At 42.3% G+C, this 14877-nt stretch overlaps 2 protein-coding genes across 2 annotated transcripts in view; one reads left to right on the top strand and one right to left on the bottom strand.

Moving 5' to 3' along the window:
- The window catches only part of LOC119891530 (scavenger receptor cysteine-rich type 1 protein M160-like), a 667824-nt gene that overhangs the window by 199434 nt on the left and 453513 nt on the right, over nucleotides 1-14877 (bottom strand). The window lies entirely within an intron of this gene.
- LOC119891604 (ras-related protein Rab-14-like) lies at nucleotides 382-14435 on the top strand. Its single transcript, XM_038703375.1, has 8 exons — nucleotides 382-536; nucleotides 1006-1064; nucleotides 4831-4884; nucleotides 6336-6513; nucleotides 6670-6736; nucleotides 7970-8057; nucleotides 8147-8177; nucleotides 8497-14435. The coding sequence occupies exons 2-8, from the start codon at nucleotides 1013-1015 to the stop codon at nucleotides 8672-8674; spliced, it is 648 nt and encodes a 215-aa protein (XP_038559303.1). The 5' UTR covers nucleotides 382-536; nucleotides 1006-1012; the 3' UTR covers nucleotides 8675-14435.

Here is a 14877-nt window from a genome sequence, read left to right as displayed (position 1 = left end):
CGAGCTGGATTCGAACCGGCGACCCTCCGGTTCCAGCCTAATCCTGCCTACTAGTAACAAGTGATCAGATCCTAGTAGAGCAATTTTTTTCTTACTACTAACTAATACAATAATTAGAAGCAACTAAAAAAAAGTTACTCATAGGCCTAATTAAAAGTTTTACTAGAAGTACTAATAGTACTTTACTAATAGAAGTACTATTGTCTAATTGTTACTAGTAAAACTGGAATAGTTACTACCAACTAATAAATAATTACTGGTAGCTTTTAATCAGCGACTAGTAAGTTTTAAGGATAAATGTAAAAACAGCTCACCATTAAAATCACAGAAACACGTGTGAACGTCCCGCTCTCGTCCACTGGCAGCAGACACTCCTAAAGTCTCGCGGTGTTTGTCCGTGTTAGCGCTGCAGAAGAAGAATCGCGGAAGAGAGGAAAGGTTTCCTGACGGATCAGGATCACCGGGCAAACAAGCTAACTTCCCCAAGAACAGCAGTTTAATCAGGTTCACAGGTTAGGTAGACACCCCGCCAGAAGGTAAAACAACTTGATTCACACCCTCTCTCTTCTGTCTGCTTCATTATGTCACGTGTTTTGATGCGAATCGGCCTCCTGCTGTTATTAGCATGTTAGCAAGTGCAGCCGTTAGCCGGTTAGCTTCAGAGCTAACAGGAGGGATTCAGAGGTTTTCTCGGAGGAGGAAGTCAGCTGATTGTGTTTACTACTTCTGCTAAAGGCGGCCGGTTCCCTCCTGCGTGACTGTCACGGAGTTTCACGGCTCGTGCTAAAGCTGAGCTCGGTGTGTAGCCTAGCTGAGTGTTAGCCTAGCTGAGTGTTAGCCTAGCCGGCTGCTCCCTTTTTGTTTGTTGTCCAGTGAAACGGTTTCACCGCAGAGCTGATTAAAGTGCTGCAGCTCTCAGACAGGGTGTGGGCTCTCTGTTCGGACTGTCAGGGCTTTGTTCTGCATCGGGACTCTGGTTTTTCTCTCTCTCTCCCCCCTTCACAGACTCAAGATGACAGCCGCACCTTACAACTACTCCTACATCTTCAAGTACATCATCATCGGTGAGTTCTTCACAGGGAGGGAGGTCTGATGGTGGACAGAGAGGTTAAACAGCCGGGGGGGGGGTATTCAGACAGAAAAGTACCACAAAAATACTGTTAAAGTTGTGCATTTAAAATGTTCCTGCAGGCAAAGTACGTGAGTATCATTAGGAGGATTAAAGCAGTAAAATGTTGTACTGTTATATTCGTATGTACGTTCTGCTGTAAGTCAGAATGTGGGAACAACACGGACGCCGCTATAAAGATGTGTTGGATTAACATCATCCAGCTCTGCTCAGACACTTTGAAGCTGTTCAATTACAAATAAATAACTTTCCTAATGAATCTGCTTCACTCCACATGCACAGCATAATAACCCTAATGCTTCATTTGTCACATACATGACGGCACTGACTGGAGAACCTGCCTAACATGTTCGTGATGGTGGTCCCCATCACAAACAGAGAGGCCGGGGTTCGAACCCGCGACCTTCTTAATACCATATCACAAATGACACCTTAGCAAATATGTATATGCAATGCGTAATTTCGCACCTTTAATCAGAAGTTTCTAACAATCAGCCACGTCGTCCGCCATGTTTCTACGTGTATGACGCAGGGCTGAACGGTTAATCGTTTTCAAATCGAAATTGCGATTTGAAAGGACGCGATTAGCTGATTGTGAAGACGGCGATTTAAAATGTAGGTTAATTAAACAGACCTGCTCGCCAATCAGAGCGGGCACGGGGCGTGTACATTTCACAGCGACAAACGAAACTAGAAGAAAACGTGGGATAATGGCGCCAGGCGCACCGACACAGGCGGCCAGTCATCTTGTGTTTATTGTTGATGTACGATCGGGAGTCTGCAAAAGGTGTTTTATTTTAAAAATTGACCAGACCTTCTGCTCTGTGCTGCTTGACGCGGCTTCAGTCAAAAATAGACTTGCAGTGAATATCGAACTTTAAAAAAAAGAATAATCGCAAATGGAATCGCAGCATCTGGCAGAAAAATCTAAATTAGATTTCCCCCCAAATTGTTCAACCCTACTATGACTCCCCAACTCCATCCATCCACCCGTCCCTCGTCAGCCGCTTATCCTGCGTACACCCCGGACAGCTCGCCAGTCCGTCGCAGGGCCAACTCGCCAACTCGTGTAGCAAAATTTTCTTCGTCGTTCAGGTGAACTTTCCCACTCTGGAAATAATTTTTCAGATTATTCACCACATGAATGCACAAATATCCCTCATGCATTAATGTAAAGCAGCATTTCACTGCTGTAGTTGTTGAGCTGAAGCTCCTTTTGAACTGTTTAGTATTCGCGACAGACTAATTGATTAACTGATCGGGCAGATAGCTGCACTCCTGAGGCCGATAAAGAAAGATGTCTGCAGGCCGCCTCCTCGGGGAGCAGTGATGTTAGTAAATCATCAGAGTGAGTTTGGAGCCCTAAATGTTCCCAGTCACCATTGTCTTTTTAAACGTTCCTCTTTTCTGTTCCTGCTGTTGAGCTGCAGCTCATTCTGAACTGTTCTTTGAGCTCATCACTGTTGTGATGGTGGAAATAAAAAAACAAACGAAATGAACAGTTATGAGTAACTTCCTGTTTTGGGCTCCGGGCTGCTCTCATACATACCTGACGTAGACGCGCCGGGCTGCGGAAAATGTATCATAGCTTGTCTTAATCTTACTACAGATTAGACACGGGTGGTGAAATAAAATGTGCAAGATAACGTTTATTTCTTTAATTTCTCCAGTACTGAAAGCAGAAGCGTTGATGTCGGAGCTTATCGATGCTACAGTTTTTCATAATTTAGGCCCACAGCGACATCGTCCAACCAACCGTCTGAACCTCAGCGTTATTAACAAACAACAATATTTCAGAGGAAAAGCAGCAAATTTTCACCTGAGAGACGCCGAAACCATCAAATGTTTTACAGGAAAATGACTTCAGCCATTAATTTTCTGTCAATCGACTAATTGATGAACTGTTGGGGAAGTTAATTTATAACAAAACATCATATTTTATATGTTTTGTGTGTAAAAAAAATAAATCTATCTATCTATCTTAATCTGTAAAGTAGTACAATATTAGAGTAGAAGTACCTCGAATCTGTATTTAACTTCAGTACTAATTTACATCCACCACTGCAAAATAAAGTACTAAAAAACAGCCTCAGTATGAAAATACATTTAAAGTAAACTTCACTGTTTAAGTTCAACAACAAAGGTAATAATAAATGTGTGTGTATAGTGTACAGATGGTTTGTGTGGCGTCGTGCTGCCATGCGGCGCTCAGGTAGCACGTCTAAGCAGAATTACCAGCTTTAATAGGACCACGTGTCTATTTGGACCAAGTAACTTTACAGGAACAATTCGATTTTCTACCTTCCAGACAGCTAAATGCAGGAGTTTATGTCTCTGAAAATTGATTTGCCGAGGCTTCCCAGAGACGAGCAGTCTGTGACGGGCCGGCTGCTCGTGTTGGCTCGCCAGTTCACCGTCGCAGAGCGTCAGGAGTCGGACTCGAGTCTCTGCGCGCGAATCAGCACAACGAGATGAACTGTGATAGGAAAAATACCAGGTTCAAGAGGCCGGTGGACACTGGAGAGAAGGCAACTACAACTCCCAGGGGGCATTTCACTAACAAACATCCAATCACAAGCTTCATGCACACAGAGAGCTGCAGCTGAAGATCACGCCTCGTAAGGCAGGTTTATTTATACAGCAGCAAGAAAAGTCAGAGTGATTTACATAAAAGCAACGCAAGAGAAATTTAAAAAATACAATTAAAAGTTAAATAGAAAATAAAATCAGGTTAAAACAGGACAGTTATAATATAATTATTATTATAATTATTATTAATGAAATGCTTAGATTTGAATATTTAAATAGATTAATTTAAAAGAGTTTCAGCAGACCTGCAGTTTGTTACGGAGAATAAAAACTGAACGCTGCTTCTCCAGGTTTAGTTTTAGAAAGCAGACCAGACACAAATCTGAGGCAACACTCAAAACAATTATAATTAAAAAAAAATTTCAGTCCCTTTTCTCCTGAACAAAATAAATATCTTAGTAGAAAAATGAAGTGCTGATTCGTTCTTTCTTCAAATGAATTAAATCATTTTTTTAAGCACAGGTTGGCTGTGGTTGGATGACATCATTAATAAGTGGCTGATATTTTAACAACTGTATTTGAGTTTGCAAATCTTAGGGACTTACCAGGCGGGAGGGGGAATTTAATTGATTTTTATTGGTGATTAAGTACTGATTAGTAAGGATTAGAGGAACATATTTGTGGACGATGTGAGTTTATCAGATCATCACTGAAAATGTCCCGGGAAATGATCTGGATGAGCCCTGATGGGAAAAGCTGAGAGTGGGAACCCTGATCTCCCTGAACTTATTAAACGGAGATGATTCAGTGAGCCAGGAAACGTAAAAGCATGTGAACTACGAAGAGAAAAGAGGATGCTGCCTAAAGCTAAACTCTCTGGTCCTCTGTTGCTCTTAATTTCCAAACCTGAGAACATGTGGAGCAGCTGCTCCTGGTGTCTCTGAACAGCTGCTTCAGGTTCACGTTAAAAGTCAAATGCACATTAGATGACAGACGCAGCGGCTGCCGCTCGCATCACATTCGGCCGCCACGACTGATTGGATGAGAATTTATATCCTGTCTGATGAAACTGAATCCTGGACCGGGAGCCTCTCTGATCAGGGTCGTGCAGCTGCCGGTGTGACTTCCCCCTGACCTCTGACCTGGCGTTTTTACTTCCTGTCTCTCTCCAGGTGATATGGGAGTAGGGAAGTCGTGTCTGCTGCACCAGTTCACAGAGAAGAAATGTGAGTCTCTCCTCCTCCTCCTGTCGTCTTCCACCTCCCTCTTCCTCAGTCATCTTTCTCCTCCTCTTCATATTCTCTTTCTTTTGTCTCATCACACTAACTGTCAGTCAGACTCTCCATCCTCCTAAAACTTTCTTTCTTTTGTTAAGGATCAGAAACAAATGTTTCTCAAAAACTTTCTCAAAATAAATGTTTGGTATTAGAAAAAGATGTTAAATCCATAATGAGATGTAACCTCCTGAATCAGAAAACGCTCTCTGACTCATCATCCATCTTATTTTCATGCGAATTTTAAACGTACTTTAGAAATGTCGCAAAAAAGAAATTGTGAAATCTGTGAGTTTCCATCAGCTGGTTCGGAGCGAATAAACCAGGCTGCGGCGAGCGTAGTTTCGCCAGCAGTTGATGTTACACATGGCTGTAAAAAAACAAGACGTCTGGGTTCAAACCAGAAACAAAACCAGTCGCTAGAACCTGATGGACAGTGATCTGAGAAAAATGTAGAGAGGAATGTATTTCAAGCTGCGAGCCACGTCTCCGCACGTTATGGGAACATCCGGTGCTACGCAGAGTTTTGCGTGCACCTCCAGATAACGCTTTTAAACGATAGATCATCCTTTTGTGGGGTTCATCGGTGGTGATGAAAGACTCGAAGGATATATATTTTATGAACGTTAAGAGACGTTAATATTTTTTTACACTCAGCAGAAGCAGCATTCATTGATAGCATTCAGCGTGCAGAGCAAAGGATCTGAAAAGCAGAACAGATGACGACGGCTTCCTGCCCAGATCTGCATCCACCTCTTTCTCAGCACAAATGAGCGTTAGCAGCCGCGAGGTGCAGGCGTGCAGAACTCTGCACAACCGGGCGAGACGCCGACAACAGAAACAAGTTCGCTGCGTCAGAACTTATTCGGAAAAAGTGTTTCCATCTCCCGTTTAGCGCATTTACTGTTTTTCTACAAAAAAACACCTACAGCCAGCGTAAATTAAGGATTTTATTTTGCCGTTTTCATCCACCTTTTCTAATGCGATACTTCAAAAAAAGGAGTGATGGTTAAAAAGTGTAAGTGCAGGATGCAGTTCAGACTGGTAGGAAATATTAACCAACCGTTTTACATACAGTCTGTTAGCCTGTGTATCTGCAACATTATCGTGCAGGTGACAACGTGTAGTGACTGGGGGCAACTGTAGGCCTACTACAGGTCACACAAGGCAGCTCAAGAAACCATTATAAGGCAATCCTTGGTCTTTTTCCATTATTGTGACTTCCTGTGGGTACGCAAACGATCCAGCATTCAAAGGCTTCAGTGTTTTCACTGTGTTCGCAGAGCGAGCTTATTAGAAAGTGGATTCAGGATCTAGGACCTCTAAACTACGACTAAACGCTGTATTAACCTCGGGGCTGGTGTGTTGCTGCTAAGACTGATGTGTGTGTTTTACGTGTGCAGTCATGGCGGACTGCCCTCACACCATCGGGGTGGAGTTCGGGACGAGGATCATGGAGGTCCACGGTCAGAAGGTGAAGCTGCAGATCTGGGACACGGCAGGTCAGGAGCGCTTCAGGGCCGTCACCAGGTCCTATTACAGAGGGGCCGCCGGGGCCCTCATGGTGTACGACATCACCAGGTACGTTCTCTTCTCCTGCTCCAGACGCAGCCAACCAATAAACAGATGTGTTCAGGTTCGCTTGGATTTAAGGGGAAAACGAGTCCCAAGTTTACGAACACTGTAGGTGTGAAAACTCTTTGTCTCATCGTTTCCTTCATGCGTGTTTGTGTTTAGGAGAAGTACTTATAATCACCTGAGCAGCTGGTTGACAGACGCCAGGAACCTGACCAACCCAAACACAGTGAGTCAACACAAACATCACTAAACATCTTGCTGCTCAAACAGCTCCAGGGGCCACAGAGCCGCAGGAACCTAAAGGCCCATGTGCTCATTCCTGTTTGTTTTCACCACGTCTGAAAAACACTATGGAGTTTTTACTCACAAGAAGGACGTCAGGAAGTCATTCCCCTACAGGTGGGACTTTCTAAACCGCTGCAGCAGAGGAACTAAAGGTTCTCTGGTTCCTCCAATTGAAAAGAAAGTCGCAGTTCAGGTTTCTGAGCTCTTTAAAGGGTTCTGGGTTCCTAAATCTGGTGCAGTCAGTAGAAACTCCTTAAAATAAGGGCAGTGAATGTTGTAACTTTAAGACTCCAAACACAATAATGATGTTTTGGACAAATGTTATCAAGATGAAACATTTCACATCATTCGATATCGATAATTATCAGGATAAATCAATCAAATCATTATTTCTTTCAGGTTTAAAGGGTCTGATTTTTGCTCCAGAGTGAAAGTAAATTGTGGATTTAAACTTTCCTTCCTGGTCAGAACAAACACTTGATGCCAAACAGCGGATCTCTTCACAGATCTGAGGCAGAACATTCAAAACTATTATGACAAAATCCTTTTTCAACAAATATGCACGAGGAAAATTAAGTAAAATCTTTTTTCAGTCTTTTATTTTTTTCCCTCAACAAAATAAATATCTTAATAAAAAATGAAGTGCTGAATAGTTTGTGATTCAAATGAATTAAAACAAACATTTATTGAACATTTGTTACACGTTATTTAAGAAAATTAACTTCATGATAATTATGTACAATAAATATTCACCAACTGCAATAAATAAGAAATGGATCGATCTAGCCATCCACAGAGACGTGTCACGAACAAACCACGCTCTACAAAGAACTGTAACGTAAAAGTAAAAGTATTCCCTCGCCTCGTTAAAGCGCCTCTATATGAAGGATTACACCGTCAGAAGGATGGAGGTTTGTTCGGGTAACTGGGTCAAAAATATCACATCATCATCACGCCGTCCGCCTGACCAGCCCGTGGTCATTCATCCTCATTTGTTTTTCAAACATGCAAATTCCTTTTTTAATCATATGGACTTTCTCTTGTTATAAACAGCCTTTGGGTACGTGATTTTAGCTATTTCAAAGTAAATAAAATCTTAAAATCTTTAATAAATTTAATTTGGTAGACTCCTTTTCCTTTATAGTTTATCACCTGTGTGCGTCTCTTCGTCCAGGTGATCATTCTGATTGGTAACAAGGCCGACCTGGAGGCTCAGAGAGACGTGACGTATGAGGAGGCCAAACAGTTCGCTGAAGAGAACGGTGAGAAGTGTAAAATGTTCAAGTTAACATCAAGCTGAAAACAGGTCATGGCAGTGATTCTGATCTCTTCTTCTGCTGTTGATGATCAGGTTTGCTGTTTCTCGAGGCCAGCGCTAAGACGTAAGTACTCACACACACTTCTTTCATCAGTAACTATCAGATTTTGGAGGTAACGCTGTGAAGCTTTTCTGTTTCTTCATACAGACAAATACACACAGAGTAACATGCATCCAAATGTTGTTACACGTGAAGCATTAAAACACACAGCTACACACATTAGAGGCCCTGACGTCCAAAATTTTGATCCTGATCTGAAGCGGATCCTTGAAAAACATTTCCCAGAAGCCAAAAGCGACCTGAGGTGCGACTGTGTGCATGTGACAATGACCTAATCTGTAAGACTTGCTCGCCATCTTCTTCCCTCCCTCTTTTTCCTCAGAGGGGAGAACGTGGAAGAGGCCTTCTTGGAAGCGGCAAAGAGGATTTACCAGAACATCCAAGATGGCAGTCTGGACCTGAACGCTGCAGAGTCGGGAGTCCAGCACAAACCGTCCGCGCCGCAGGGAGGCCGCCTCAACGCCGACAGCCAGCCGCCCAAAGAAGGCTGCAGCTGCTAACCACAGACAGAAACTACAGACCCATCACATGGACGGACGGACGGAGACGGACACATACGTACACAGAGATCCCCTCTCCAGCAGGCACTGACATGCGTCTTCTATCCAGAGAGCGTCAACCAGGATTTAGCTGGACTACATTTAACATGGCAGTGGTCCAGCCCAACCACCTGTTGTTAAATCAGGTCAGTACCCAAAACAAAATTCAACCATCTACCACCCAATCAGACATTTACCACGTCTGGTTAAATCAGGACCCCCTCAATCAAATCCATGAACCCACAACTATCCAGACTTCTGGGCGCCGCCTCTGGATCAGTCTCAAATTTAGATCGGTGTTAGACCAGACAACAACTCCCAAATCAGGACCATCCTAGACCTAAACTGGATCCCATTCTGCACACAGTGAATCCAGCTCAAATCAGCTCAAATCCTGACCACTCTAGGTCCACTTTTGGACCAAGCTGGGTCTCGTTCCAGGTCACTCACAATGCCACAATCCAAATATGCAGCCCACGTTCAGGCACGCTTGGGCAAAACCTACAGCAATCTGGACTACTGTGAGTCCAGATTAGAATAGCCATCATCCCAGCACCAAGTCTGGACTACTTGTTGGCGCAACTCAAGTAAAAATTGTCTCAAGAGAAAAAATAAAGATTTAAGGCTCAAATTTGGACCAACTTGGTGTCCCGAGTATCGCACCAAAATGTTTTTTTTCCTCAGTTTCAAATCGGGACATCGCTATGGAGAGATCCAGAGCCTTGGCTTAAGACGGTCCAAAATAAATCTGCCTTCTGCCCCCACATCCAGACAACCAATTGGGACCCACCAGAACAGGACGGCGATAAACCCATAGCAGACGACCTTTTTACCCTTCTTCCATCTCTGGAGCACCGTTAGCCAAGCTCATGTGAGGTGGGGGCCTAAATGTGAGACTACCCTGGTCTCACATGTGGAACACTATTAATCCAAAACACAAAGACGCAAGGCTCAAATTTGGACAAGCCATGGTTTCAACGGGACATCGCTATGGACACATCTAGATCCTAGACTCAGGCTGGTCTGGCCTTGGTTAAAATTGACACTGCCTTCACCCCACATCCAGGCTCGCTTGGCCCAAAAGTACAGCCAGCACTAGACAACCATTTTCCCAAGACGGTATACGTGGGACGCTTTTGTCCAAGAGACAAATAAAGATATAATGCTCAAATTCAGACGAACCTTCAGCCCAAATCTGGACTACTTCACTAAAATTCGGATCACCCAAGTTCCAACTCCGGACATTCCTATGGACCGAGCCTCGGCTCAAGCACTACTGCTGTTGGTCCAAATCAAGGACCACCTGCGGTCCAGATCTTCAAACCTAGACCTTGATTTTAGGGTCACATTTAGTTATAATGTGATCGTGTTAATGCCCAGTTCTGACATTCACTCTTTGATATGAACTTTTGGATTTATAGTCGTACTTATGTCTAATACATATGTGATATCCCGTCTTTAAAGTCCATGCTTCAGAACCATAAATTCTAACACAAGAGTGGCCTGGACACCTGATCTCCAGGATTCCTTTTTCCACACAAAACATTTCTTCCCATGCTCGAGTTCATGCCAGTGAACGCCTCATCTCACTTGTTCTTCATCCATGAGTTGCAGCTTTTACACCATGTTTGTAATGTGGATCGGAGACTTTTCAAACGGTTGTTCTTCTGGTCAAATGCGTCTCTGGAGGCGTTTCTTCTATGTTATTTCACTTTGACTGCAGTCACCTCTACAGTAAAAGCCTCGCTTGGCTCCAAACAAACAGGTCTAAATCAATGGAAAACCCCTTTTAATCCCAACAGGAAAGAGACCTGTGGAAACCCTACCCGAATCCAACATGCATAAAAAAAAATGAATTATCAGGTGTACCTGAGGACACTAAGAACCCTGCCTGAACAAATTAGACTGAATATTATTTGGACCCCGCCTTACTTGGGGTCTGGTTCAGCAGGATACAGTAGGAACTGAGTGAACCCTTGAAGGCTCTTCACAAACATATATTCACAGACAGGAACCCCAAACACCTTTTTAAAAGACAAAAATAATTAAATAATTTTGTTTAAGGCAGTTTTGAATATTGATATCTCTGTGCAGAGGGCAGGTAACGGATTGAAATTACTGAACCTGAATGTCGATACTGGTCCCCGAGTGGATCACAAGTTCAGGATAGATTTTTATTAAATGTTTCTTGTCAAAGTTGATTTTTATTTTTTATTCCTAACGTGTTTCTAAATATATACAGAATATTTTCAACGTCACGGCTCCCCCTAGAGGCCATTTTTTGCGTCCCTCTTGGTTAAGTGTCTGTTGAGGGAAGAAAAATGGCACAAGGGGAAGCAAGGCAGATTCTCTTTATTTATTACTGCCTGTTTTTGTTAACGTTAGGCCGGGATTACACTTTACTTGAATGCTTTAAAGGCCAGTTTATACTTCTGCCGTCGTGAGCATTTATACATGTGCATTGGTGCCTGCGTCGCTATGCAATTACACCGCCTAGTTGCTAGCTACAAGCTAGTTGGCGGTGCGGTTTCTGTGTTCCACTGTGTTGACTTCTGTTAGCTGAGCCGGCTAACTTCCAGTTTTGCCCTCCCCTAACGTGGGAGTAAAACAATTTTAGTCCCAAATAATAATAATGACTTTCCAAATGTTATTGACTGAATGGATCAAATTCTGATATGGAAACGAGTCATTTCGTGGGGGCTGTCTGCTTGTTTGGCCACTAGGAAAATGTGCTTCAAATCACGGAGCACTTCCTGGAGGCTTGGAGGTAATGCAAAATGCTACCAAGCAGAACAATCACAGTTCTTGCGTTTGCTTGTCAGGCTACCGTATAGGTGACTTGGCTGTGCGTACGGTACGGTGTAGTGTAGTGTACGCGCCTGCGTATTGGGTACGGCGTAGATTTGACGCAGAAGTATAAATTGGCCTAAAGGCCTTTGCACACAAAGTCCGTATTTTTCGTCAGAAATTGTCGCAAGTTCCGGAAAAGATTCGATCTTCAAAATTTTTTACATTAGCATTTTAGCACGTAGGCAGCAGGTCAGACAGTGATACTCATGTGGAAGATGATGAGGAAGGACATGTAATAGAGGATGAGGACAGTGTCGCCAAAATCATCCTCACTGCTTGACGCTTCGGTCTTGCATTAGAAATTTTCGCAACAAATAGAATAATAAAACGCATTGAACTCGGTGTGCAAGGTTTCTGTGCGTAGCAGTTTTTATCAGATGAGGGGGAAAAAGCAAAACGAAATACACGGACTTGGTGTGCAAAGGCCTTTAACTCTGGTTTCTGGCTGAAGGCGTCACACGTCTTACTTCCTCATGTGAAAACTAAACTGAATATTGGTTAGCTCTGCAAACGTAATGAGACAGATTTATTTGTGCGTAAGAGGTGCAAAAAAATACAAACCCCTGATATCTTTTTGCAAAAATGTGAAAAACTATGCCTTCTGACAAAACGTCAGACTTCTGCAGTTCAACTCAAAATGCCCGAGCCTTGATGTCCTGAAGTGCTTTAGTTTCCTCTAATGCCGCTAACTGCCACTCAACAACTAAATGATTAAATGTAAAATGAATTCATGGGTGTCGAGTGTGATCCCGGCGCTACATGAACCGGTTCTCAGACTAATAGAGTGGGTCGGTAAATTTTGTTCTTTAAAGAAGCATTCCAGCGCTAACTGACTACAAAACAGAAACACCACCTATGTAGCGCCGCTTAACTTTATTTTAGAATGGATGTTTTGGTCACTAGGGGGCAGAAAAAGACCAAAACAAGCTGACGTTTAAGCCATTTGATTCAGTCTTTTAAAAAGAAATCGATTAATACAGCTTTAACCTGATGTGATTCTGCTCTCGTTCTCTGATGCATTAACGTCAGATTTACACTAAATGGATCAGCTGCCAAGCTTCCAGTTTATGTCCAGCGTCTCTGCAAAATGCATTGTAAAATAGTAATCAGTAATACTGCTTAAATACCAGGAAGGGTTCGGAGATGTTTTATAAAGCTGGAGAAATGTTTCCCCTCGACATCCGAATGAGTCCCAGAAGCAACAAATGTCACCAACAGGATGAATCGGATCAATCAAGAGAATTACACATTAATCAAAATAATCTTTTCAATAATCTTCCATCAGTTGAAAAATCAAGTTTTCTAAAGTTAATTGTTTATTTTATAGTTTCCTTTTTCCCCCAGTGTTTTTAAGGAAAATGGGAAGTATCGAGAGGAAAATGAGAAATATGATAACCAAATTAAACGAGCTAGTGGAAAGGAAATGTGTGTTTCGGCTTGAAAAAAAACACTTTAATTCAGAATAATAAAAATATCAGTGTTGAGATTCAAAGCCAAAGTTATGAGATGTTGATTCACCTACTAATAATCATGATTTAAAGTCATAATCTTGACTTGTATTTTTATCATGCCTCCGTGTTTCCTGGTGATCGTTTTCACTGATCTAACACTTCTGACTCACAGTGACATGAGTTGTCTTTTATTGTAAGTGTAATTTGTTAAAACATTTAAAAATGTATCACTTTTATTAACGATGTGGAGGTAAAGTAAGAAATCTATTAACTGAAATGATTTAACTCTGTAATGTACAAACTCTACTTATCGGTGACATTTGTCTCCTCTGGGACTCTGTACTTGTTGCGCTTTAGTTCTGAATAAAAGTTTGTTTAGACTTTAAAAGGCTTGGAGGAAGTTGTTTTGCTGTTCTGGCTCACTCTGATCTCCCCGTCCTCCGTGAGACCGCGGTTCAGATCCTGGTCTCCCTCAGACCCCGTGTACATATCCAGTCAGAACTCAAGTGTTAAGGATCTCAAAGCCAAGTGCTGTTTGTGTGTCCAGGCTTCACTGAGGACTTCCTGGACCACTTCCAACACAAAACCTGGTTTTTAAACTGTGTCCACGTCTGTCTGAATGGGGAGTAGTTTGATTTTACTCTTCGTTGTCCTCTGATTGGTGGACAGCAGCCTTCTGCAGCAGTGATGCTTGATTTATGAATGAAGTCCTCACTGTAAAAAACAACAAACAACCCAACACATCGCAGGTTTTCAGACATCTTGTTACTTTTCGTCACTTAACAAACTGCACGCTGCATTCGCTGGAGGAAAAAGAGCTTTTTTTTTTTTGTAGTTTTTCCTTCGTTGACGCTTGTGTTTTGAAGTTTTTCAGGAACCAAAGGGTCACAAAACAGGAAGTCATTGGATTCACAAAAGAAACAAAAACCCTGCAGGTTAAAGTTCTGTTGTGACGGCCGCCTTAAGCCTCCCTCGCCAAAGAAAAACACAAGCATCTAATTAAAGAAAACACTCAAATTTAAAACGCAACAGAAGATGCCACTGCCTGCTTACAGCAGTGCCAGGTCTGCAGTGGGCAGCGTTGTTGTAGCGTAATCGCCTTTAAATTGGTAAAATATGTACGTTTAAAGACGCTCACCCTGATATAAACGTGACATCTCCATTTGTTAATAATACAACAGATGTAACCAGGCTGAGAACCTCTGAAACTGCAGGTCAGAGTTGTTCGGTTGCAACGTGCTCCGTGCAGTTTACTCTTTTTCTTTCTGTAATGTCTATTGATTGTCTGCTAAAGTAACGAACATGCTTCCTATGATTCTTCTTTGACTATTTATACTCTTAAATCAGTAATGATTTTCTTCAGCTGTACCTTTTCATTGTGGGGATTCAGTTCTTTGTAAATAAAGTATATATACTGTATATACGCTGACGACTCTCTGTCTTTTGTCAGATTTTCTGCACCTTCGTTTGCAGGGAAACGCAGCTAGCTTGCTTGACCAAAGTCATTAAGTACCTTTCAATACCTTTCATTTCTGAATTAAATTCTTTTTTCTTAACTTACATTTTGAGATACTGGAAGTTACCTTTTGCCTAATAAAACAGCAACAAAAGGTATTAACGTTCTTTATTTGGGACATAAAGAAAACCGTTAACAAGAAAGTTTGTGTTTTCGAAGATAATTTGTGTTTTTCTTAAAAACAGACATAACAGAATTTAAAGCAGATTTAAAGCAGAGGTAAAGTCTCTTTTGGTGGTTTACTCAGAAAGCAGATCTGATTTCAGGTCAGATCCGTCCTGCATCTCCATGAACAGATGAAATGATTCCAGTCTCTGTACAAACAAACATGATGTCCAGCAGGTTTG

The sequence above is a fragment of the Micropterus salmoides genome, unplaced genomic scaffold (genome assembly GCF_014851395.1).
Source record: "Micropterus salmoides isolate LMB-PRFRI ecotype aquatic unplaced genomic scaffold, ASM1485139v1 Ms_hic_scaffold_7, whole genome shotgun sequence".
NCBI lineage: Eukaryota > Metazoa > Chordata > Actinopteri > Centrarchiformes > Centrarchidae > Micropterus > Micropterus salmoides.
The sequence above is the reverse complement of the archived record's forward strand: the minus strand, read 5'-3'. Positions and strand labels throughout refer to the sequence as shown.